General features: G+C 40.9%; 2 protein-coding genes across 2 annotated transcripts in view; one reads left to right on the top strand and one right to left on the bottom strand.

Moving 5' to 3' along the window:
• Positions 1 to 15674, top strand: part of MYPN (myopalladin) — a 44295-nt gene extending 28621 nt beyond the window's left edge. The window contains exons 12-19 of the mRNA XM_054288356.1: positions 3631 to 3852; positions 4403 to 4552; positions 5399 to 5478; positions 5968 to 6094; positions 8715 to 8922; positions 10023 to 10188; positions 12335 to 12468; positions 15505 to 15674. Coding sequence (XP_054144331.1) covers positions 3631 to 3852; positions 4403 to 4552; positions 5399 to 5478; positions 5968 to 6094; positions 8715 to 8922; positions 10023 to 10188; positions 12335 to 12468; positions 15505 to 15674 — 1257 coding nt within the window. The remainder of the gene's footprint in view (positions 1 to 3630; positions 3853 to 4402; positions 4553 to 5398; positions 5479 to 5967; positions 6095 to 8714; positions 8923 to 10022; positions 10189 to 12334; positions 12469 to 15504) is intronic.
• A 9915-nt stretch (positions 15675 to 25589) lies between these two features.
• On the bottom strand, positions 25590 to 26150 carry ATOH7 (atonal bHLH transcription factor 7). The gene has a single exon (XM_054288375.1). It carries the CDS (start codon positions 26124 to 26126, stop codon positions 25590 to 25592), a length of 537 nt encoding a protein of 178 aa, XP_054144350.1. The 5' UTR covers positions 26127 to 26150.
• Between the last annotated feature and the right edge of the window lie 555 nt (positions 26151 to 26705).

Here is a 26705-nt window from a genome sequence, read left to right as displayed (position 1 = left end):
TTCTGTTCTTGCCAATCCTAAAAGAAAATCTACCAAACAAGCAAAAGCCTCCAAGGTTATTCTCTGTATACAGAGGTTTATTCTCACTTCTGTCAGAGATTTCTGTTCTTTATGAGAAGTTTGGTGTAACACCTTCAGCCTCTGAATGTTGGTGTTCAGATTTTTCCAGCAAAATTAACTTGGTCTCGTTGGCTTGGTTGTAAATTGATACAAGCATAAATATGCACACAGAACAGGTTTAGAAAAGCAAAGACTGAAGTGTGAGGGCAAACCACAGGCAACAGGGGCTGTGGAACCCTGACTTCAATGTCTTTAATTCAGAATGTATTTTTGAATAGAACTCCTTCAGATGAGCAGTCAGACTCCTGCAGTCAGGCTGCCCAGCTCCCTGCAGAGCCCTGCACTTGTGCAAGGACACCCAGGGCTGCCATGGGCAGGGAGCAGCTGCCAGCAGTGACAGCCCAGTGCTGATGGCGCAGCAAAATGCTTCTGTCCTCACAAAGTGTCTCTTTTATGCCTCTTTCTGTACACCCAGGGTCACAAGCAAAGAAACGTGGGAGAAAACCTGTCCATGATTCACCTCAAAGGGTCCCATGAAATGCATTCCTTCCTCTGTTGTATTTTCTTCTGCAAGCAGACATTTGAAGAGGAGTTAGTGCCCATATTTCTTAATGAGGTAGTCTGTAAGAAGTTAATATCCTCAGCACATCAGCCAGGAAAAAAAATCATACATTGCATTCGCTTTTTAGGATCTAAAGCAGACTCAAGGTTAATTTGGTTACATACAACTTGAAAATGATTGCTCCAAGTTTTATTTATGTTAGTTGGTTAGATCACTTAAGACAGATCTGCACTTTTGGAGTAGAGGGAAAAAAAGCTGTAATTGTCTCTATCAGCATTATCTGCTTTCATCTGTAGGCCATCATGGCTACAGCAACCATACACTAATAATTTCTCATAACATACCATGACTTCTTTTGGACAGCGATGATTCTAGAAAAAAATCCATATGAAAAACTGCTGACTAAACTCAGCTGCCTATAAACAAACCGGACTGTGCCATCAGCTTGCAATATTTCAAATTTTAACTCTGTTCTGCAGCACTTTGCTCTGCACATTAACGTGATGCCTTCAAAGTGCAATGGCAGTGCCTTCCTAGCCCATTTCTTCCCTCTGCCACAGCAGCCACTCCCTGATTCTTCCATGATTCTGCCTTCCTAAAAAGAACAGGGCTGTTCTCAGTGTCAAGGGTGAAACACCAATGGCCCAACTTTCCCTTGGAACACTAGAACCAGTTCCTGCCACCTGTGTGGGAAAATGATCCATTTGGTTGGTGAGGAATCAGAGAAACTCCAGTTCTACCCTGGCTTTAATGAGATGAGAATCTGACCTATGCAGCAATTTGCTGAGAGCTGCTGCATGAGGGCAGGAAAGCTGAGGAGATGAAACTCTATCAGGCTGTGGAGATGAAACTCCATCACCCCCAAGTCTTACAAACTCCTCAAAACTCCACTGCAATGTCTAAACTTTTGGTCACTTCTGTCTCCTTGGTCTCCTGAAGAAAGCAGAAGAGTTTGTCAGCTAAATTTTTTCTGCCTCCATCTTTCCTCCCTTTTCTCTGGAAACTGTTGGTCAAGAGCACAATCAGCAGTGAGATGGAATGGCCAAACAATCAGGGAGGTAATTGCCAGTGTTTTGGGTGCTGGCTCTTTAATTAACTTCTGTCGGATTTCAGACAAGATGCATTTTCTGAACCTTGTTTTTTCAGCAAATTGAATATACCTAAGGATTGGCTACACCTTCATTTACTGCTTTCAACAGTAAATAGAAATTCACTAAATAGTAAATTAAATTTACTACATTTTCAATAGAAGCAGGAAAACTCTGGGCTTAAAACCTGCACAAATCCAGGTCTGAGCAAACTGATTTGTCTTCTACAGGTAATAGAATATTTCTCCCAGAAAGGCAGTGCAGGGCTCCCCCTGCCCAGGACAAACACTGCTTTGGAGGCACAGACTGAAGCTGGCTCCTGCTCTCAGGCTTCACAAGTCACAGCAAGAGAAATTTGGTCAAATGCCTCCTGGTCTAGACAGGAGATTTCCTCATGCAAAACAGCAAAGGGATAAGACATTTCTGATTGAATTCAGGGGATCAGGAGAAAGTTCATAATCACATCAAACTATCTGGAAATGTTCATTTATGTAGGAATATGCTGGGTTTACTGCATAATCTGTTTAATCTTCTAGGAATTTTTATGTAATATATTTTGCATTCTCAGATACACCAGCTAGAAATCTGTCCAAGTTTAATGTGATGTTAATTACTCTGAAAATATTTCCCTTTCTTCCTAATTTTCTCTTTTAGTTGGTATAGTTTTCCTTATTTAATAATGAACTAAAATATACAGCATTCATTTCTATAATTAGCAAGTAATTAATATTTGAATACAAAATCTCAAAAAATTGGTATGTTTTAATGATTTCTTTTGATCAACAGTATGCAGGAATATAATTTTTTTTGACAGGGACTTAAGAGGAATTACATGTTTCATTTCTTTTGCTGCCTGTGAAAAAACTCAGTCTCATTACAGTGTGCAGACTCACTCTGCAGTATCTGTGCCTGCAAACCAAATTCAGTTCATGATGTCCTAGCTTTACTTAGGTTTTTTTATTTTCACTTGTAGAATTAGTCTAAAAGTGCTGCAAATACCCCAGTGTACAATACTTTTTTCTTGACCTAGAGATGGGGCAACTGAGAGGAGTTTTAAAAACTTCTATTTTCAGTTTCGTGAGAAGGGCAAGACAATAGAGATGTTATAATTCACACCATCACTATCAGAAGCCAATTATTTCCTAATTACATTATAAGTGTTTCTTGGCCTATCAGCTTTTGCCACACCATGCTGTAAATGCCTTAAAGGCAATAATCTAAAATTATCCCTTGTAGGTCCTACTACAGTGCATCTTTCATAGTTCTATTGCTCCAAAGTATCTAGTTTTATAGTTTTATTTGTAAGGCCATCTTTTGAAACTTGTTTCTGGCTCCACTTGTCTCTCAGCAATATCTCTGTCACAGACACATTTTAGGGAAAATCCTTTCCTTAGGATTTTTCCTCCTGAGAAGCTGACAGGCCTCAGGAACAAAATGCAAACAATGGTTATCTGCTGCTGTGGAATGCAACAGGTGCATCTGGGATTGGTCTCATGTGGTTGTTTCTAATTAGTGGCCAATCACAGTCAGCTGGCTCAGACTCTCTGAGACTCACAAACTTTTGTTATCATTCTTTTATATTCTTTGCAGGCCTTCTGATGAAATCCTTTCTTCTATTATTTTAGTATTAAGAATAAAAGTTTTAATATAATATATATATCATAAAACAATAAATCAGCCTGCTGAAACATGGAGTCAAGGTTCTCATCTCTTCCCTCTTCCTGGCACCCCTGTGAACACGGTCGCATATCTGCTGTTCCACGGCATTTCTAAGTCAGCATTTTTCTCTCAAAGTTTGCACAATGTGTGAGCTCCTGTCAGGCCCTGGAGTCTCTGCAGCTGGATTGGCAGTGCCAGGCCCTGGCAGTGTGCTCAGAGCTGTCCCTGTCCCTGTCCCTGTCCCTGTCCCTGTCCCTGCAGGAGTACAGGATCTCCAGCTTCGAGCAGAGGCTGATGAACGAGATCGAGTTCCGCCTGGAGCGGACGCCGGTGGACGAGTCAGACGATGAAATCCAGCACGAGGAGATCCCCACGGGCAAATACATTGCTCCCATCTTTGATAAGAGACTCAAGCATTTCCGGGTCATGGAAGGATTCCCTATCACCTTCACCTGCAAAATAGTTGGAATTCCTGTTCCCAAGGTACGTCACTCTCACTGGGACTGCTAAGGAACAAAACCCAACTCCCCAGCAGTTTCTGTTCATCCCTCCTAAGCACATGGTTCTGTGGAGAGAGCTCCCAAATAAATCATTTCCCCACCTTCCTAAAAGCACAGTATCTGCTCCTGAGCATGCAGCAGGCCTTGAGTGCAACCCCCTGACTGCAGGAGAACAGAACTGCTCAACCCCCAGCACTTCCAGAGAGATGAGACCTGATCTAAGCAGTAACGTGCCTAGAGCCAAGGAAAGAGAACCTGGCAGGCCCAGCTGTGACATGCAGCTTCCTGAGCTCTGCCTGGAATCACTGTTTCACATTACAACTGACCTGCAAAGTTTATAATATTCTAAAATTGTATTAGCTGTCCCTCAACTTCTGTTATTTTTCTAGTCCCTGTTAAGTCACGGGGGTGTGTCTGATCTCTACAGGTCTACTGGTTCAAGGATACAATTCTAAAATTGTATTAGCTGTCCCTCAACTTCTGTTATTTTTCTAGTCCCTGTTAAGTCATGGGGGTGTGTCTGATCTCTACAGGTCTACTGGTTCAAGGATGGCAAGCAGATTTCAAAGAAAAACACACATTTCAAAATGAACAGAGAAGAGGATGGAACGTGTTCTTTACATATTGAAGCTGCTACTAATGATGATGATGGCAACTACACAATTATGGCTGCAAACCCACAAGTAAGGTGTTTTGTTTTCTTTTACAAAAATGCTTGTTTCCTTTTTTACTAATATACATTAATAGGAACACAAATTAGGCCACATGCTTTGACATCAAGTGGTGACTGTATCACAAATCAGATGCTTCAGAGCACAGGAGAGGAAACCATGTACAGATGACTGATGAAACTACTCCCCTGTTACACAGATGGTTAAAAGAACTAAGGACATTTTCCCATGTTAGTAATTCCTGCCCTATCCCCTTCCCACTCTCTGTTGCTGGTGGGTACCTTTTGAGATGTGCTGACAAGACTGACATGATGTTTCAGGCAGAAAGAACAGAGCAGGAACAAACAAACAGTTACATTAAATTTGGAACTGTTACTAAACAATACTCTTTTTCCAGGATGCAAAGATATGGATCTGCAAATAGTCCCATTCCCTTACACCATTCTCCTTGACCCCATGTGCTAGCTTTGCCGTTTATTTAGAAGTACATTCATCAGGCAACTTTTTCCAGTTTAAATGTTTCTTTTTTTGAAATTATTTTTCTGTTCAGTTTCCATATGGCTGCATTTTAAAGCAGGCCAGTACAAAGGCAGTAGCAGACAGTACCTGTGGCATGAATAAATAAAATAAGCAGGGACAGGCACCACTGCCAAATGCATTGGCACAGCCTGGAAGAGTTTGGGAAAGCCCTGCCTCAACTGCAGGCTGACAGCATTTGCTTTGGGAAAGTGGTGTTCTCACTATAGCTTAGCTGCTTTATGAAAATAATCCTAATGCACTGTAAGGCTCAATATTTATACTTTAAAATTAAATAAGCCATTAACCAACTATTAATTGTGTTTCCATTGTGAATTGCAGGGGAGGATCAGTTGTTCAGGACACCTGATGGTTCAGAGTGTCCCTTTTCGGGGACGAATATCCACAACTCAGCCTCACAGGTGAAAGAAAAAAGTCCTGCAGAACTTCTTTATGCTTTTTACTGAAGGCATCCAAAATAACCACTGCATTCATTGAACTTCAGTTCTCAGTCATAAAGTGGAAATAACAGCAGCAGTTCCCTCCCAACAGGTCACTTCTATGTTTTTGAAGGGCATCCTCAAATACAGGGAAGTCTAAGTACGATTTCATTTACTTGTTGTAGTGGAGCTAAAGGCAAGGGATGGATTAGCAAAATGAAATTCAGCCAAAAAAAGCAAAAAGAAGCAAAGGCTGCCTTGGGAATCTAAGGCTACTACATGATATAGTTAACTGGATAATCTTTCTAAATGAAAATATGCAAGAATTAAATTACAATCAGTCCATTTCTTCCTGCCCTTTTATGTAACTCAAGCTATCTCTCCATCCTTTTCCTCAATTTCTTCCCTTTTTTTAAGCATTAAGGAAAAAACTTGCCTTGCAAGCACAGCCATGTGATTTTTGCTTTGCAGAACACGGCCCCGGGTGCCGGAGGGAGACAAAGAGGCCGTGCAGGAACGCTTCTTCAGGCCATACTTCCTGCAGGCTCCAGGGGACATGGTGGCACACGAGGGGCGGCTCTGCAGGCTGGATTGTAAGGTATTAACTGCTCCTTCTGTTCACTTTCCCTACCTCTGTTCATGCAGTGCTATGCGCTCTCATGTTCCTGAATGCGTGCATGAACTCCATTCAAAGTTTTGATGCTTCATTTTCAATACTATTTCTTAATGCCGTAGTCTCTGAGCTGATTCCAGGGATTTCTTTTGAACAAATATTCCATGGGATGAAGAACACAGAAAGCACAACCCAGAAACAGAAGGCTTATCCAAATTACTAGATGTGCTCACAGTGTCCTTTACCAGTATGAACTCCAGAAGTTCTGCTCCATTACCAAACTCTTGAACATAACCCAGAATAGCACAAAACCATGAGAAAGAGAGGATGCAGCAAAGAAAGAGGATTGCTTTGTGTTCAAACAAATGTTCCATTGTACTGGAATGAATTACTGAAGGTTAATACTCCCTGAAAAGAAGGAATTAAGCCTAGTTCATTTTATGCTTCCCCAGCATGCACAGAGGCAGAAACATCCCAATTTACTGATTGAAATCCTGGCATGAAAGAGTTGTCAGAGTACACAGAGTGAATATTGAACACCTTTAGGAGAATCATCTGCCCCAAGCTCCTCTGGAACCCTCAATGTCCCTGCAGTGCAGCAAAGGTGGCAGTGCTCACCCTGACCAAAGAGGGGAGAGGCTCTGAGGCACAAGTTAATGCCCTGAGGACGAGCAAGACTCATTATACTTAATTTACGATGTGAAGTTTACAAGGAGCATGCCAGAGAATTTGGTTATTCCCAGCTCTGCTGGCCTGGCAGGGCTTGTGAGGCCTTCAAGCATGTCTGGCATTGCACAGAGCTGGGACAGAGCAGTCCCCACTCAGAAAATTCCACTTCCCTCTGTCTCTGCTTTGTAAAGTGTTGTTTGAAAAGCAGTATTCTAGACATGAGTAAGAACTGCTCCCTATTGAAAAGGTTTTTAATACTACAAAACAGTCTTATCTTTAAAAAAATACCTAATTTGTAGTGCTCTAAAGCAATGCAAGTTCAACAGCTATGAAGTATTATATCATTCTTCATCAAATTTTACAAAATACAAAGTAATTTGTATTTAAACTCTTTAAACTCTGTAGTATTTTACATCAAGGAATTCGATTTCTATTCAGCACCAAAAAAAGGAAAACTAGCAGATTATTAAGTCTTTTGTGAATCTCATATTCTAATTTCATATTTCAAACCAAGTTTCTTCCTTTTTGACTAAGAAAAATGTAGATTTTTCATGGTTTTTTGTGAATCTCATATTCTAATATCATATTTCAAAACAAGCTTCTTCCTTTTTGACTAAGAAAAATGCAGATATTTAATGTATTTTTAAATCTCTTTACTCATTTGTTTTCTGGATTTCTCCCTTTCGGAAGCAGTCAGCAGACAAACAAAAACAGAAATAATTTTAGCAGAATATAGAGAGTCTTTTTGTGAATCTCATATTGTCATTTCATATTTCTAAGTTTCTTCGTTTTTGACTGAGAAAAATGTAGATTTTTAATGTATTTTTAAATCTCTTTACTCGTTTGTTTTCTGAGTTTCTCCCTTTCAGAAGCAGACAAACAAAAACAGAAATAATTTTAGCAGAATACTATGAGTCTTTTGTGAATCTCATATTCTAATTTCATATTTCTGACCAAGTTTCTTCCTTTTTGACTAAGAAAAATGTAGTTATTTAATGTATTTTTAAATCTCCTTACTTGTTTGTTTTCTGTGTTTCTTCCTTTTGGAAGCAGTCAGCAGACAAACAAAAACAGAAATAATTTTAGCAGAATATAGACAGTCTTTTTGTGAATCTCATATTGTCATTTCATATTTGTAAGTTTCTTCCTTTTTGACTAAGAAAAATGTAGTTATTTAATGTATTTTTAAATCTCTTTACTTCTTTGTTTTCTGGGTTTCTCCCTTTCGGAAGCAGACAAACAAAAACTGAGAAATAATTTTAGCAGAATACTACGAGTCTTTTGTGAATCTCATATTCTAATTTCATATTTCTAACCAAGTTTCTTCCTTTTTGACTAAGAAAAATGTAGTTATTTAATGTATTTTTAAATCTCCTTACTTGTTTGTTTTCTGTGTTTCTCCCTTTCGGAAGCAGTCAGCAGACAAACAAAAACAGAAATAATTTTAGCAGAATATAGACAGTCTTTTTGTGAATCTCATATTGTCATTTCATATTTGTAAGTTTCTTCCTTTTTGACTAAGAAAAATGTAGTTATTTAATGTATTTTTAAATCTCTTTACTTCTTTGTTTTCTGGGTTTCTCCCTTTCAGAAGCAGACAAACAAAAACTGAGAAATAATTTTAGCAGAATATTACGAGTCTTTTGTGAATCTCATATTCTAATTTCATATTTCTAACCAAGTTTCTTCCTTTTTGACTAAGAAAAATGCAGATATTTAATGTATTTTTAAATCTCTTTACTCCTTTGTTTTCTGGGTTTCTCCCTTTCGGTAGCAGTCAGCAGAGAAACAAAACCTGAGAAATAATTTATAAAAATAAATTTCTGGTGTAGATTTTGGCACGACTCAGGTGGCATTTGCAGGAAGGGCTGGCTGTGAGTTTCCCCAGCTGTGAGTGCCAGTGGCACCCAGGCTGGGGGTGTTCCCTGTGTCCCAGGTGAGCGGGCTGCCCACGCCGGAGCTGACGTGGCTGCTGAACGGCAAAGCCGTGCTCCCCGACAGCAGGCACAAGATGCTGGTCAGAGAGACGGGGGTGCACTCCCTGCTCATCGACCCCCTGTCCCTGAGCGATGCTGGCACCTACACCTGCCTGGCCACCAACAGGACAGGACAGAATTCATTCAGCCTGGAGCTCACCGTTGTAGGTAAGGAGCGCTGGAAAACTCACCTCAGTAATGACGTTATCTGCATGCATTTCTTCAGACTCACCTTACATAGTTCCCTACAGACAAGTATAATTAATACTTAATAAATAGTTAATGCACTAAGAGTAGGGAAATCCCACAGCAGTGGATACAGACATGTAATTTTTACCTATATATTTCCCTTCCCAGCTGATGAGGGAAATGTGTCGCAGTCATCCTTTATGAAAAATCCTTTCCTTAGGATTTTTAGGATTTTTCCTCCTGAGAAGGTGAGAGGCCTCAGGAACAAAATGCAAACAATGGTTATCTGCTGCTGTGGAATGCAACAGGTGCATCTGGGATTGGTCTCATGTGGTTGTTTCTAATTAATGGCCAATCACAGTCAGCTGGCTCGGACAGAGAGCTGAGCCACAAACCTTTGTGATCATTCTTTGCTATTCTATTCTTAGCCAGCCTTCTGATGGAATCCTTTCTTCTATTCTTTTAGTATAGTTTTAAGGTAATATATACCATAAAATAATAAATCAGCCTTCTGAAACATGGAGTGAGATCCTGGTCTCTTCCCTCACCCAAGAACCCCTGTGAGCACCGTCACAGAGATGCACCTGGTGCTCAGATGAGTCCTGCTACTAAGAGAGTGCCAGAAGAGTTCTGCCTCATTATCACCCATCCTCACTTTCTCCCCAGAAAATGCTTAGGGTTTGAATTCATAATATATATGTTGAGGTATTCCAGTTTTCAGCCCAAATTTTATTGTTATAAAAATGTTTTTAAATAGAAAAAAATTAATCTGAATATTGCTCTTTAATAAAGCCTTAAAATATGTGAGATATTGAAATTTATAGATCTGGCATTAATGTTCTGCAATGGTAGTATGTTTAGACTCATTAGACATGCATATATTCTTTTATGAACATCAGTTCTGCCTATTATTTACTTTATAAAAGCTGTATCATGGCATTTCACTTCCCTTCCAACATCCCACTACAAATTCACAACCTATTTTGCCATCACAAGAATAACTTTTAATCGTGCTCTCCCATCCTATTCAAAGAGAAGCAAATAATAAAATACCTGTTGTTGAATAATTCTCTTTGCAGCAAAGGAAGTCAAGAGAGCCCCCATGTTTCTGGAGAAGCTTCAGAACTGTGGAGTTCCAGAAGGCTACCCTGTCAGATTGGAGTGCAGAGTTGTGGGAATGCCACCTCCTGTATTCTACTGGAAGAAGGACAATGAGACCATCCCATCCAACAGAGAGAGGATGAGGTACTGTGACACCATGCCTGAATTTCCTGTGCCTGGACCAACAGCTTCCATGAAAAGTCTGTGCTGAGGGCAGATCCCAGTGCTGGGTAACAGCTCCTTTCACCCACAGAAAGCTGTACAAGCCTTGCTTCCCTGTGGTTTGTTCCTTGGTTCAGAACAAAGGCACGATGCTCCCCTGCCTCAGAGAGTGGGGACAGAGCCTGCAGGCTGCCAGAGTGTTGGATCCCCTTATCACACACACCCTGATATGGTACCTCAGTGCATTGCAGCACCTTATTCTCTCTAAGCTGTGTTTTCCCACTTTAGTTCCAACTAGGTATGAATTCAAATTCAGAACAGTTGCAGAGCATGGGATAATAGAGAATTTATCATGTCAAATAAAGAAACTTAACAAAGTTGGTCACAAACAAAGGTAAAGATCCATGCTTACAAAATACAACAAAGTTCAGGTTCACCTCTTGCAGTCAAATGCAGCACTATTTTTTAATTTTTGCAAAAAGAAGAGCTGATGAAATAATGTGCCTGGCTGTAATTAATGATAAGTGAAGTGCTTTCTTTTTTTTAATATTTCTACTTCAGCAACTATCTGACTTTTAGTATTTTATTTCACTTGGTTCCAAGTAACAACTTGCTGCAGTCACTGGATCTTTGAGATCAGCTTCAGGAAGTCCCCAATTCCCACACAGGCTGTGAGTGCAGCAAGCTGCTCAGGGATGGACATCAAGCACAAGGAAAGCATTCTCAGAAAACTCTTTTATGGTCACCCTGTCCCCACCCAGAGACTCTCCAAAATCCCCACCCAACCCTGACCTTCTGCAGCCCACAGGCTCTACGGTTTGGGCCCAGTCCTGTTTAATATTAATGTCTTTATAATCTGGAGGAGGGAATTGAGTCTGCCATTAGCAAATTTATGATTACATACATAAAGATGTTCCCCTTTCATAGGGATTGTGGTTCTACACACACACACACACACATTGTAGTCACTGGAAAATCAACAACTCTCCTAAAATGCCACATTTCCAGTTGTTTCACAAAAGGTTAGAAAACAAATTTTACTTCAGTTCAGCAGAGGAATGGCTAAGAGAAACCTTCCCAGCCCACAGGAGCAAGGATAAAGGCTGTGACAGCCCTGCTATCCCAAAAGCAGAAACCCCAAGGGCTCCAGTGGCTGTGCACAGACCCAGGGCAGCATCACCCCTCCTGTCCCTGCCCCACCTCACTGATTCCTGCCTGAAGCCAAGAGAGACTTCTGTAGCACAACAGGGACACACAGCTCCTGCACCCCAGCACAAGGCAAATTGTGTAGAGCAGGGAACAAAGGGTGAAATGTTCCCTTTTTATTAGAGCACAAAATGTCCTCTTGTCCTGCAAGCCCGTGGTTTCGTTCCAGTTCGTACGGAAACAAAATCTCAAATTTCAGAACATCCTGGAATTTCAAGTGTTCTGAAGTGCTCATCTCACTCCTGTTCCTTTATAATGAGAGAAACACTTGGCTTGATAAAAAGGACCAGGCTCAGCCTAGAGAGCAGAGGAGTCTCAGTTCTGTTATATCCTGCTGGAAAGTTTTTCCTGGAAATTGCAGCCACAAAGCCTCAGATCATTGGAGAGCCAAGGAAGTGGAGGGAACAATGAAGCAGGTTTCTTTCAGAGTGTCAGCCAAACAAATCTTTCTGATTTTCCCACTTGGTCATTTTATCATGGAAAGGGTGCCCCAAGAAAGTTTGTGACTGGCTCTGGCTGCTGCTGTGAAAAATATCAGAACTTTGTACAAGAGCTCTTGGTATTTTATGTTCTTGTTCCAGCTTCTGACCTAGGAAAAATACAGTATGATTGTGCAGCAGCTTTGCACAGGTTTAGCTCATGAGTATTCAATAAATAATGCTAATATTAACATATACAGAGGAACAACTCAGCTCCTACAGTCACACCATGGCTGTGCACAGCTGAGAGGAGCCAGAACAGGTCTGAGATTTCCTGATCATTGTTTGAGGCCATACTGAAAGCAAATCTACTGACTGTAGACCGCTGCCTCTTTGGGAGCAGAGATGACAACATTTCTGTTTCATATTCAATATACATATTTTAAAATCTGAAAGCTGACGTTCTCGTGAGAAGTACTAATTCCCAAACACTTGTTTTCCAGCATGCACCAAGACACCACAGGGTATGTGTGCCTCCTGATCCAGCCTGCCAAGAAAGCAGACGCTGGCTGGTACACCTTGTCTGCAAAGAACGAAGCTGGCATCGTCTCCTGCACTGCTCGCCTGGACATCTATGGTAGGTTGGATTAGAACAGACATTTAAAAAACCCAAAAAAAACAAAGAGCCCGTGTTTTCAAACTCGTATTTCCAGTTTGGTTTTTAAACCCAACCTAATATGAGAAGTGAGTCATCTCTGTCAGCCTCCTGCCACCTTGTGGTGGTATGGGCAACATGGAAGGCTCAAGAGAGGGGAGGCTGATTTAAGAAAGGTGAAACAAAATTTAACATTTCCTTAGGTATCTAAATGCTGAAAGACATAAGTTTTCAAATTAAGGCTTCAAGGCACAAACAGGAAAAAAACAGAGATCAAGAAATGCTTCCCAATTCCAACCACATTTCCTAAGATAAGCAACTCACACCCCAAAGTGAGTGACAGAAGTATTTTTCTTTGTGCTATTTTGAATGGGTGGGGTTGAGAGATGGAAGGTGTGGTCTGATATTTGCAATTCTGCATGCAATGAGAAAATAATGAGTTCAAGTAGAAACAAAAGTAGAAAAAAGGAGCTTCTTTTTAAAATACTTCCAGATAGATAGGGTTAAAATTCAGCATGGAAAGATATGTCCTATCAATGCTTAACATGTAGATTGTTGTCTCCCACACTATGTTATCTCAGAGCCTTGGAGCCTGAACTTGACTTCCATTTTCATACCCTTTTATTTTAACTGTGGACAGATATGTCTCTCTGATTTGGGTGCAGACCCAAATAGATAAACATTGGCAAAGATAATATCATTTTCCCTCATCTGAAGTGTTTTATGGATAGCAGCTACTAGGTATTATGTAATAAAATATTTTTACAAAATTTTAGCATATGGGAGGATGTAGAATTATACTTTTAAATTACTGAATATGTGTCTTTGGAAAACATTTCTTTCAGTACTTAAAAAAAATTCTAGAAAACATGTTAGTAGTTGTAACTACTACATGGCAATAAAAATTGCAGTCACTTCCTTGAAGAAAAGCCATCCAGAGGATGAAGCAGAACAGAATCAGAGCCCTGGCCACTTTGTGCATCTCTGTTCATGCTATGTATGTTTGTAGTTCTGATTGCAAGGGCTCTGGAGAAGGCTCCAAAGATTCAATCATTAAATTCTGGACTTTGTGAAATCCATGCAAACACTGCCATTGAATTGAACAGGGATGAAATCTTATCTGTAGACCTCAAGAGAAGCAAGAGAAAATTGCTGAACAAGAAACAATGCCAATGATAAGATTTGAAAGAACAGACCCTAACCCAGAGAGCTCAATGCTGTGCTCTCCTCAGGGATGTTGGGAGCAACTTCCCGGCTGTGAAAAGGCCAATCACTTGTTTTTAAATTTTTAAAAGTTGAATAGTAATAAAATGGTTATGAAAATAGTAATAGAATTAGAGTAATAACAATTTGGACAGTTTGGATTAGGACAATATGAGACAATAGAAACAAAGAGTTATGGACGTCGGGGTACCTTTTTCTGGGCAGCACGAGCCCGAAAAAGGCCCCACGTTAACAGAGGATTAACCCTTAAAAGCAACAGCCTGTTGCATATTCATACACCTCATACATGGTGCATAAATTCCATTCAAACACAGGATTCTGTCTGGGCAGTATCAACTTCTTCCTCCTAATCCTAAGGCGCCTTCCACCCTTAGCCAGGCAGGAAGAAGTCAGCTTCTTCTGATAATGAGCAATAAATTGTCTTTCTGTGAAAGATTCAGATGTCCTGTGGCTGCTATCTGCTGCAAGTACCTCATTCCTTTCTTAAAAAAAATACCCCACTTACATAGTTCCTATTTTAACTACACAAGTTCCCTTTAACTACAAAACTACATTTCTTAAATGTATATAATCTATGTCTATTATTTAATATTTCTACATATTTATATATATATAATTATATATTATATTGAAATGTTAATGCAGCACTACTAATCAATACTAGAAAATACAGATAGTGAATAATGTGTACAGCCATATGATGTGCACTTGTGACATGGGTGTGTGGATGGATGTCCATTGTTTCTCCTGTGTGTGGATGGATGTCCAGTGTTTCTCCCATGGGTGGATGGATGTCCATTGTTTCTCCTGTGTGTGGATGGCTGTCCATTGTTTCTCCGGTGTGTGGATGGATGTCCATTGTTTCTCTGGTGTGTGGATGGATGTCCATTGTTTCTCCGGTGTGTGGATGGATGTCCATTGTTTCTCTGTGAGCCAGAGCAGGCTGTGGATGGATGTCCAGTGTGTGGATGGATGTCCATTGTTTCTCCTGTGTGTGGATGGATGTCCATTGTTTCTCCTGTGTGTGGATGGCTGTCCAGTGTTTCTCCCGTGTGTGGATGGATGTCCATTGTTTCTCCAGTGTGTGGATGGATGTCCATTGTTTCTCCTGTGTGTGGATGGCTGTCCATTGTTTCTCCGGTGTGTGGTCTGATGTCCATTGTTTCTCCCGTGTGTGGATGGATGTCCATTGTTTCTCCTGTGTGTGGATGGCTGTCCATTGTTTCTCCGGTGTGTGGTCTGATGTCCATTGTTTCTCCGGTGTGTGGATGGATGTCCATTGTTTCTCCCGTGTGTGGATGGCTGTCCATTGTTTCTCCGGTGTGTGGATGGATGTCCATTGTTTCTCCCGTGTGTGGATGGCTGTCCATTGTTTCTCCTGTGTATGGATGGATGTCCATTGTTTCTCCCGTGTGTGGATGGATGTCCATTGTTTCTCCAGTGTGTGGATGGATGTCCATTGTTTCTCCGGTGTGTGGATGGATGTCCATTGTTTCTCCCGTGTGTGGATGGCTGTCCATTGTTTCTCCGGTGTGTGGTCTGATGTCCATTGTTTCTCCGGTGTGTGGATGGATGTCCATTGTTTCTCCCGTGTGTGGATGGCTGTCCATTGTTTCTCCTGTGTATGGATGGATGTCCATTGTTTCTCCGGTGTGTGGATGGATGTCCATTGTTTCTCCGGTGTGTGGATGGATGTCCATTGTTTCTCCCGTGTGTGGATGGCTGTCCATTGCCTCCCTGAGAGCCAAGCCAGGGTCTCTCGAGCCCGCTGTGTCTGTGTTTGTGTCGCTGCAGCTCAGTGGCACCGGCAGATCCCGCAGGCTCTGAAGCTGCGGCCCGGGGGCAGCCGCTACCCCAGCGTCAGCAGCCAAGGACTCGACTCCTTCTGTGCCTTCCCTGCTCCCGAGAGCCCCGTGCTGTTCTCAGCCCCCAGCCACAAGCTGGTGGAGAGTGAAGAACTCTGAAAAACAAACACTCCTTCCAGGTGCGCCTGCGGAGGTACTCAGAACTGTGAAAAATAAATAATAAAAACAAAAAGAGGTACAACTCACCGTGCTCAAGGTTTACAAGCAACTTGTTTGTAATTAAGTGTTCTGCTGCTGCAAGTGCTGCGAGTAACATATGGTACAAGACTTTTGCATATGATTTTAATGCAGGATAATTGTGGTATGGAGTGTTGTGCAATAAATTCAGTACTGTCTAGTTTGCTAAGGATTACATAGTAAACATAGTTTTCAGCACCTAAAAGCCAATACCACTTTTACTTCTTGAATTCGAGCTACTGCACGGTAGCTGCCATGGTAAGGATTGGTGATGATTAACTGGAATACTGCCGGTGAAAACACTGACATTACAGTAACACCAATCCTGAATGAGGGTAAACAACAAGACTTTGAATGTAACTTAAAAAAACATGCAAAATAATCACAGAGCACAAGTTAAATGGAAAAGATGTAACTCATTTTTATATATGATTATTATTATGCCAGCCTATTCTAAAATTTTTGAACTCCAGACTAGGTAAATATAGCATTTCATGTAGGTACAGCTGTATACCCTAAATATTTATATCTGTGTGTGTGTGTACTCTATGAACTGTGTATTCTTGGTGTAAGGGTTCATAAAATAAGGTACAGGGCATGTGCATAAGGCACATAGGAAATGGAAATTCCTCTTGTCTGAAGCATGTTCTCTTGAGCCCATAGCTGAAATTATTTACCAGATGTGCTTCATACTTTTTCCTTCACCATGTTAGTGATCCTCTGACTTTAACATGGATGGTACCAAACTTGTCACTTCATGGCTTTTAAATATCAGTTTCTTTTTCCTAATTTTTAATGTGCATCTACCATCTAGCTCATTTTATAGCTAAATGGAAAGGAATTGTGACCTGGTAAATTTTTACCACCGTGTAGTAAATGATCATAAGTGTGGTGTCTGACAGGAAGACAGAAAATTCTGTTAATATACAAAAGTTAAGAAGTTAAGCAACAGTTATATGCAGAAAGCTAAAAAAAAACCCAACAGTAGTAATAAATAAGGCAAATGATTGAAAAATCTACAGAAGGTATTAAGTGACAACACTTAATGATTGATTTAAATATATTTGGCATCTATACAATTACATCAATACCCCCAGCTGTTAAAATCTGTGAATGTTTAAGATGTTTTCCTGCATCTTTAAATTACTGCTAACCCTCTCTCTAGACATTGGTTTCAAGCACTTCTTACTTACTGCTTTCAACATAGCTGCAGAATGCCACAAAGTCATGATCAAAGTCACAGAGATGGAAAAAAAAATTAACAGACACTTTCATTTTAGACTATTTTCGGGGATTCTTCAAATTTAAAATTTTAACTTTAAAAAAAGAAGTCTATATGCAAAGAAAACAATGAAGAGTTATGTTAAGAGCAAAAGAATATTGGATATAGCCAGAGACTGAGAATGTCTTTCACTGAGCTTCCCACAAATAGAGCTCCTGCTGTTCCTAACTGTTGATTCCCTCAGGATTTAGAGGAAGTGAATTTCTTGTGTTGTTTTACTTCCCACCTGAGTGAACACCATAAAACAAAACCATCATTATAACTCTCATGCTTTTGTTAGGAATCTCAGGCAACTCAAGCCTGGACAGACCAGAAGGATAAAACCCAGAATTATCCTAAGAATTAAAGCAAGGTACAGGGGTTTCCAAGGGAAAGCAGATGTTGCCCACATTGTACCTCTTCCCTGGCAAACAAAATAAAACTCATGGCTATTGAAAGAGATGCATTGAGTCAAGTGACTTCAGTAATGAGATGCAGAACCTAAGACATTCTGTGGGTCTCATCTTCTAGGACAGAGAATCTACTGCTCCTGTTTCCTTATTTTGGTTCTTAGAATGGCTTAAGGATTCCAAAACTACCTCCAAAATTTCAAGTTTCCCGCATTAGTTACTACTCTTGGAAAAATAATCCAAGAAAAGTTATTGGATTTTGCTTGCTTAATTCAGTGCTGCTGGGAAATGGAAAGGTAGGAAATTAGGACACAAAAGATCAAACTCACACCTACAGCCCTGGTCTTGCCATCATTTCACAAAGCAGAGAGCAGGTTTTGAACCCAAGTACTCCAGGTTGTATATTGGCCATCAGCACAAGCTTAGCCAAGAGATTGCCTGCTTGGAAGTTCCCTGTGGCTCTTTCCTGGCTGACAGTGAGGGGTTGGACCAGATAAACCCCTGAGCTTCTTTCAGACCTAAATCACTCCGCACTTCCTAAATTATTTTATTTCCCACTGCCTGTCTAGATATCCCACCCGGATTAAGTTACCTGTCAGCTGAGTAGAAACTCAGAATTCAAGCAAGCACAAACTTCTCCTTTTTGCTGGGCTCTAACCCATTAGGCAAGGCCAGCTCCAAGAGCTCTTCACAGAGTGTAGAAGACAGGAATCTGGTACTCCCCACTGGAAATACCAGGTTATCAGTGCTGGAACCATACTGATCAGTATTACTGACAGAGCAGGACTTCTCTCAGACATCACACCCAAAAACTCAGTGCAAATTGAAAGACAAAGTGCACAGTGCAAACATGCAAACCATCTCTCTTCACCTTCTCTCTGCAACACCAGAGGAGTGTCCCCAGACTGTCATCATTATAAGCTGAGCTGACATGCTGACCATTTTGTGGTGAAATGTTTCTTAAAATGTCCATTCAGTTCTTTGGAAGTGGGAGGACAAGAAGCTGAAAAGCTGAAGTAAGTGTTCAGCTGAAGCTGAATACTTTTCCCAAAGATCTGAGTAAGAAGGATTAATCCTTAGTCATTCAAGAAGGGTCCCCAGAAATCTCAATGAGAGTCAGGCTACTGAAGGTAGATCACCAAAAATGTGTTAGCTGAACTATAATATTCTCTCCTGAACAGTATTTCCTAGCAAAAAGATCAAAACCCTTCACATTTCCCTACAAAATGCAGAAGCCAGCAGTTTCAATTCCTTTCAGTAGCTCAGATGAAAACCAGCTCATACTCTGGTCCCAAATGGCCTGGAGGTGTTACATTTTCTTCCCTAAGTAAATGCTCCAGGACACTTCCCCTCTGTGTGCTGAGCCCATGCAGACAGCCTGCAAAGGCAGCTGTGGGAATGGATGCCAGTGCTGTTGGACAAGTGCTATTGATGTGCTCATCACAAGAACTTGCAAGAAAATGACACCAAAATTATGTTTGTGTTGTTAAGTGGTGGAAAAGACAAGGGGGAAAGGGCTGTGGAAGGAAGGACAGCAGGACAGTCCTGTGTTGCCACAGGATGTGCTAGAGCCACTCTGCTCCCTCCTGAACAACCTGGCTGCTCCTTGCTGCTCCTCACTGAGTAACCAGTTCCACTTCACACCAGCACAGCTTTTCATTCTCTTACTCAGGGCAGGCTACTGCAGCAACAAAGCCTCATGTTACACCTTCCACTGAAGTCACTGGTAGTTCTTAACTTCCCTAACCCATGAAACCACCCCAGTGTGGAGCACAATGCTGTGTGTGATACAGAAATGCTCGTGTTTGGAACCTCTCAAGTGTTCACTGATTCACAATCTTACAGGTTTGTTTGGTTTCCCATTTCCTGCTAGTCCTGGTTTGCTGTACAACCAATCAGAGGTATAGTTTATTGCACACCACAGCAGAAATGACATCTTTGGTGTTGCAATCCTAGATTTCAAAAAGTTTCCTTCCTGCTCTAAACTTTTGGTCCAGACTGATGCAAAGCCAGCCTGCAGCAGCATTACAGATGGGGCTGCACTGGTATCATTGGACCTCCTGCCCTAAGACCACTGGACTGAGTTCCACATGGAAGGTGGAGCAACCCTTCCGAACGCCTCATGTGGGAATTCATAAAATCAGGGGGTTTTAGGAACCCTCACATCTGCTAGCATGAGGAGATGAGAGCACACACTGCAAAAAGGAAAGCCTGCAATTTGCATTTCAATGTGTGAACAACTGCCAGTCCCAATTGTTTACAGCAATTGTAGGTACTTCAACCAATAAATCTGGAATGCAGATTCATTTAAGAACTGGGTTCTTCACACTACCAGGTTTAAAAGCACTAGTTTCTGAAAAATGTCTTTACAAAACCTAATGAAATATTTCTACTGTTAATACTGGAGAAGTGATTCATTGAAAATTGCCTCATTATTTTCAATACAAAAATGTTCACTTTGAGCCTTAACATTCTAACTTAATATTTCTTCTTTATTAAAGTTGATATTTTTAATTTTTTTTCCAAAGTCATTCTCACTGGGAAGAAAAATGCTCACATCAGTTTTATAGTATATTTTAAGTGCACATGAAAGGAAAAAAAAAAAACACCTGGCTGTTCAGTAATGTGTTTCCCTTCATCTCTCCTGAACTTAAATAAATGCTTCAGAGTTGCATACAAGACTGTGTCTTTCACATGTTCAGATAATTGTGAAAATGTGCAACAATGCCAGAAGTTTTCTCAGAACTTTGCTGTGACAGCTGGTTAATGAAATCAGACTACATTATTTAGAAGAAAATCATAAATATTGTCAAGTTGTATACTAGCCATGCTTCTAGCAGGTAGCTGTGAAATAAAGTTGTTGCTTTTTTAAACAATTCTTGGTATCAGTTCCTATCAGTTCTAAAATATACTCCTGTGGAATTGTCCATCACATTTATTGCATAGTCAAAAGAAATCTTGGGCCATATGTGTGTGAATTTAAGTGGAGTTCTCCATTTATGCCAGTGGGAAATCTGTTCAGGAACTGCCCATCCTTTATGATCACACAGTCTGTTAGTAACAGAAACACAGTTTTGTAAAGGAATGGAAGAATATTGAAGACAACCTGAAAATTTAAAAGAAAATATTACTATGCACCTCAGGTTGCAGGAAGCCAGTCAAAAATGAACTTCTTATTTCTTGGAGTTATGTATGCAGACACTTCAAGCAAATTTTAAGACATATTTTGCTAATTTCTATACAAATGCTAATTTCTATACAAATGAAAACTGAACTCCAAATTAGAAAAAAAAAAGGTAGACAATATGAAAATGTACTCTTTCGTAGAAGAGTATATTTCTGTATTTTTTAATGTTGTATAAACATGGGGTTGGTTAGGGTTTTTGAAGCCAAGTTTGCTTGACATGTAATTAAAGTTTAAAATACAGAGAATTTTTGGGAAGTTCACAAGTACCAGATGAAATCAATGGTTTTTTAAGCTGTCTGTGTAGAGTAAACACTGGACTGCTTCTTCCATGAATAAAATGTCTCCATCCTCAGTGCACTTGGCTTTTTCCCTTGGATATTTTGTAGAAATAGAAGAGCTGAACATACTTAGAGCAAAAGCAGCTATTCTCTGAATTATTTTTAAAATCTGGATAAATTTCACTCCTAAACTACAAGGAAGCACCTCCATAGTGCTCAGCTCAAATAGTTGGAATCCCAAGAGTAAGGGTACCTATGTTAAGGCCAAAGCTTCCTTTGGCAAATCAATTCCTTTGGCCTGGAAATAGAACTTTTTTAAAATTTGTTCCCAGTGAATCCCACCACAGGAGGGACTTCCACAAAGATTTCACACAGAAAGTTTTACTCAGCAATAGAGAGGGAGTGAGGTAAATATTGAAATACCTAATGATACTCCAGCTTCCCCCCAAGCTGCACTGGCCTTGACTTTACAAATGCAGAGCTGAGGTCAGGGACATTTTTACTTTCAAGAATGGGTACTGCAGCTCCAGTTCAGAATTCCAGTCAAGAACTGAGACTTTTCCTGTGTCTATGTATAGTACAAGATGGACTGTGCACTAAATACCTCATAAATGGTGAGACGGAAGACAAAAGCCTAAAATTTTGGGATGAATGGAAGTTGAAAGGCATGGTGATCATGGGGAAGAAAACACTGAGGTTTTATTACTAACACACATTTTGGGAATGTGCTACCCCAATTCTGCTTTTAGCCACTGCTAATCCCTGTCTTGGCATGTCAAAACAGGATTATATGATTGAAGAATCATAGAAGCACAGTACCTGCAGCTTCAAATGGAAAACCCTGCAGAAAGTCCTTTCAGAAAAATAGAGGGTAATTTCCCACAAATAGTTCATTAGAAAGTCACAATGAGTTTCAACAGTGACACACATATCTGTACAATATGCAAGAAACATTAAATGAAGCAAGCATTTGTCACCCCCAAAGCTCCCCCGATAACGTGGTTCTACAATTACAGAGATAACTGCACCTGATGTAGTACTGACACTACAAACAAAAGTACTTCAGGTTTGCACTGCACTGTTCAGTGGGACAAAGACTGATGAGCAGACAAAACTCAGCCTCTAAGAATACACCAAGCTCTGAGCATCTGATCTTATTTGGAGGCCTAAGAGAAATCATAATTATTTAAGGGGAGGGGGCATGAAATGCCCACACCAGCAAAGTCCAGTCCAGGAGGTGGTTCAGAGCCATTGCCTGACCACCATCAAAAAGTCAGTGGGGAACAAATATTTGGGAGCAATAATCAAATCCAAGTGAAACTGTCAAGTTTACATTTCACAAATGTCACTGAAGTATTTGTGAAGGAAAGCTATTAAAAGAAATCAATGAGTTACTGAACAGGTGTTGTGTTTGAGAAGTCCCAACCAGCATGGATATTATCTGCTTTTCAAACTGCACTCAGACAGAATTTTTAATGATCAAACTTTCCCATCACCTCAACTCAGTCCCCAAAAGGCTTTGACAGATAATCAATAGACAGACAGCTGTCTGTGCACGACACAGAATTTACTGTGCTGCCTTCACTACTACACTAAACTGAAAATCCCAACTTCAACACTGCACCTTCCCAAGGAACAAAACCAGTACAGCATTAGATAAAATCACTAATTTCCCAGCGGCAATATTACTAATTATGAATAAAAATAAACATCCATGTCCCATTAGCACAACTAAAATCTAAGAGAATGGGGATTACAGAGGATTACAACTTTAACCATATGGTCAGAAGCAGAGATTGATACCATGACCTGACTTATAAGTGCTCACTACCTACATACTGCACTGAAGTGCTTTGCAGGCCTTCAGTTTCAATTCTTAATAACTTTTGGTAACATGAGCACAGATATTTCATGGGTTTGTGTTGATTTGTTCCTCTTTATGAGAGTTTATTACCATTTAATAATACCTTCCCTGTATACTAATCCATTTTTTAAACTATATCATCATATGCAGCAGAAAGTACAATGCTGCATACAAGAAACAAAATTGGAAGAGAAACGGCTGTTGAGTACTTTTACCTGAATGACTGCAGTGTCATGTCCCACAAAAACAAATCATATGTCAGTGGCACAGAAGCATCAGTCGTGTTCTTGCACCATATTCTGGCATTTATCCTTTTGCACTGTACTCCCCTTCCCACCTCAGCTTTAGGCAATCTCTCACTACTCCAAGCTTTCTATGTCATATAATGACATGGCTTATTTGCATCCAATTCCTGTTCCAGTATGGAAAACCCACTGCTGTTGGCAGGACAGGTGAGACTTTCTGCCTGAAGTTTACAGCCAATACTTTAGGGTAAGATAACAAATAATTTAAATAAGAATTGTTGTCATTGTTATTACATATATAAACTTACCACTTAATTGTAAGTAATATTCACACAGTGTTAACCTGACTATATGATGGACAACAATTAATTCTACTGTCTGAGTAACATGACTTCATATCTCTGAGGCTGAATCCATTTTCAGCTTGCTGATAAAGATCTAATGCAATTCACACGAAGCAAAGGCCCACATTTTAATAATTGACACTATTCATTACCTTTAAAGAGGCTAAATACACATTACAAACCCATTCCTGAATGCCAGTGTTCAAAGGAGAGAGTTGCTCAGAATGCACGGTGTGTTTAAGGCAGCCTGAAAGCCATCCTCCATGGCAGGGCAGGAAAGGCAGGAGCAGGGACAGGACTCTGTACTGCTCCTCTCCCCCAAACACGGCTTACTTCCTATCCATGCCTTTGTTCTTCTCTGAAAGCTGCTTAATTGTCGAAAATAACTCCTATCAAAGCTATTCTTTTGTCATTTGAAAGAATCCTAAATGATAAGAGATGGCAGCAGCCAGCAGGGAACCCGCCAGCCTTCCCTGCTGGAAATCCACCAGCAGCTGTTGAGGGCAGTGTGATGCTGTTCACAGGGGTCCCAGGATGAGGGGAGAGACAGGATCTGACTCCATGTTTCAGTAGGCTGATTTATTATTTTATGATATATATTATATTAAAACTATACTAAAAGAATGGAAGAAAGGATTCCATCAGAAGGCTGGCTAAGAATAGAATAGGAAGGGAATGATAACAAAAGCTTTGGTCTCAGACAGAGAGTCCGAGCCAGCTGACTGTGATTGGCCATTAATTAGAAACAACCACACGAGACCAATCCCAGATGCACCTGTTGCATTCCACAGCAGCAGATAACCATTGTTTGCATTTTGTTCCTGAGGCCTGTCAGCTTCTCAGGAGGAAAAATCCTAAGGAAAGGATTTTCCATAAAATGTGTCTGTGGCAGGGCAGCAGCTCGTTCTCCCCTTCCCTCTCGGGGGTAACCCCAGGGAGGGCTTTTCTCTGCACTCTCCCCTCAGCAGCAGCAGCAGCAGCAGCAGCTTCCTTCAGCTCCACACTCTGCTGCCACCACTCAGGCACTGACAGCTGAGCCTCTGCACCCTGCTGCAAACACGTCTGCTTCCCCAGCCATCCTCTCTCTCCTCATTTCTTCATCTTCCCAACCTCCTTCCTCTTCTGCCTTTTCTGCCCAGACCCCTCTATCCCCCACAAGTGAAAGCAGCAAGTAAACAAAAGGCCATTCAGCACATCACCAGGGCTGAAATGAACTCAACTGCTCTACAAAAATGCTCTGTAATTTCTTCCCCAAATTCCTACATAAAATACATTCCTTACTGTAACTGGGAAGAAAATATCATTTGCTGGTTGTTTCTTCAGCACATTAAACTGCCAGGATTGTGATAGAAGTAGTGAAACATTTGGGGTAGAAAATCCACTAGCAAGTAATACCTAGGGTAGGAATTTCAGATATTTAGTGAGGACATAGTATACAAAACACTTTATTTAAGATTTACAAAATCTGTTCTTGTTTCCAGATAACATAAGGTTAAAAAATAAAATCCCATCATTTAAAGCCTACAAAAATCTAGAAGCTTAGATTATTTTCACACAAGCATTCTCATTTATAGTATACAATCACACGTGTTTTTACAACCATTGAAAATAAAACATTCCATCCATGACTTGAAAACAGCTCTTTTTCGAGCATACAAGAGACACCATAAATTGGATCAAAGCAAACCTACACAACTTTGGAACCCATATGTCAAACTTACAAAGTTTAAGAAAGTTAGTTCTCTGAGGACTAGAACTCCAATACATTATAAAACTTTTTCCATGTGTGAACCATTTATGCAAGGACACTAAAGAACAACTTTAAAGCTGACATTAAAAGAAAAACATGGAATGAGGTCCATTTCTGGTGCTATTCCATTCAGTTACGCCACGGGTCAACTTGTCCCATGATCTATAGAAACACTGCCATGATTCATCACAGTAAAAAAAGACACCAAAACCTTCTTTAATTAAAGCATTAAATACACTAGATAAACTAGGAAAGAATTGCCAGAAATACTTCAAATTAAAAGTATAATTTCCACCAGCATTAAATAAATTCAGTCACTGAATTTATGACTTTATGTTCTTTTGACTTTATGTTCTGACAGCAAATTTATTTTGTCAAATGCCTATGAGACGCAAACAAGAATGAGCTATTATAACGGCAATATTACCTTAGTCAAGCAGATTAACTCTTGCTAATGATTAAATTACACATGTGGCTTGCTGCACACCGTCAGAAGCTCTAGTTAGCAATCTGGAAGTGCTCGGGGTGGTAGCTGAACAGCCTGTGTGCGTACGGGTCGCTGTCGGCCGTGGCTTTCTGCGCCGGGTACTGGTGGTAGCTGTCGCCGTGGAAGTGCTCACAGTGCAGGCTGAGCCACTCCCGCTCGCTGCTGAACCGCTCAGCCTCGGCAAGGATCCTGGTCAGAGCCATGATGTAGCTCAGAGCCATCTGCAGGGTCTCGTACTTGGACAGCTTCTTGTCCTGGCCCCACTGCGGCACCACCTTCCTCAGGCGGTCGAAGGCCGTGTTGAGCCCCTGCATGCGGCGCCTCTCGCGGGCGTTGGCAGCCAGCCTCCTCTTGGCAGCGTTCTCCATCCTCTCCGAGCTGCCCCTCAGCACACAGCCTGTCCCACTCTCCATCCTCTCCGAGCTGCCCTTGAGCACACAGCCTGTCCCACTCTCCATCCTCTCCGAGCTGCCCCTCAGCACACAGCCTGTCCCGTTCTCCATCCTCTCCGAGCTGCCCTTGAGCACACAGCCTGTCCCACTCTCCATCCTCTCCGAGCTGCCCCTCAGCACACAGCCTGTCCCGTTCTCCATCCTCTCCGAGCTGCCCTTCAGCACACAGCCCATCCCATTCTCCAGGGGACTGGCTTTACAGGTCTTCATAGCTGGTGCAGCTTCACTTGCACACACACAAAGATCACAAAGATAGCAAAAATTCGCCTTCTAAAGAGTGGTAAGGAAAGCACTCATGGAGTAACCCTTGTACCACTTGAATCTGTTTCCCGATATCAATTATGGAGTATTTTTCTTGCCTTCTAAAAAAGTAAATATAATAAAATAAAAGTTCTTCTGGTTCTTCTGGAAATGTCTGAAAATTGTTTCTTATCGTTGAAAGAAAGAATGAAGCATTTTTATGTCTTATGCTTTCACTCTTTTAATTTCTTTAATCTCAAAGAGAGAGAGGAAACAATGAAATCTCCATTCTCAAAACGTATGTTAGGAAGAAAACAGTCCGTTGAATCCAAGAAGCTCTTACTGGGTTACAGGCACAGCAACTCCAAATGGCAGTTTGCAGTGAGAGCAGTCGTGGCTCAGCTGAGGAGGGATTCAGTGATGGCAGTTTGCAGT

The sequence above is a fragment of the Melozone crissalis genome, unplaced genomic scaffold (assembly GCF_028551555.1).
Source record: "Melozone crissalis strain CALT ecotype California unplaced genomic scaffold, PUWL_Pcris_2 ptg000062l_1, whole genome shotgun sequence".
NCBI classification, from domain to species: Eukaryota; Metazoa; Chordata; class Aves; order Passeriformes; family Passerellidae; genus Melozone; species Melozone crissalis.
Note: the sequence above shows the minus strand (reverse complement) of the source record. Positions and strands in the feature narration are given on the sequence as shown.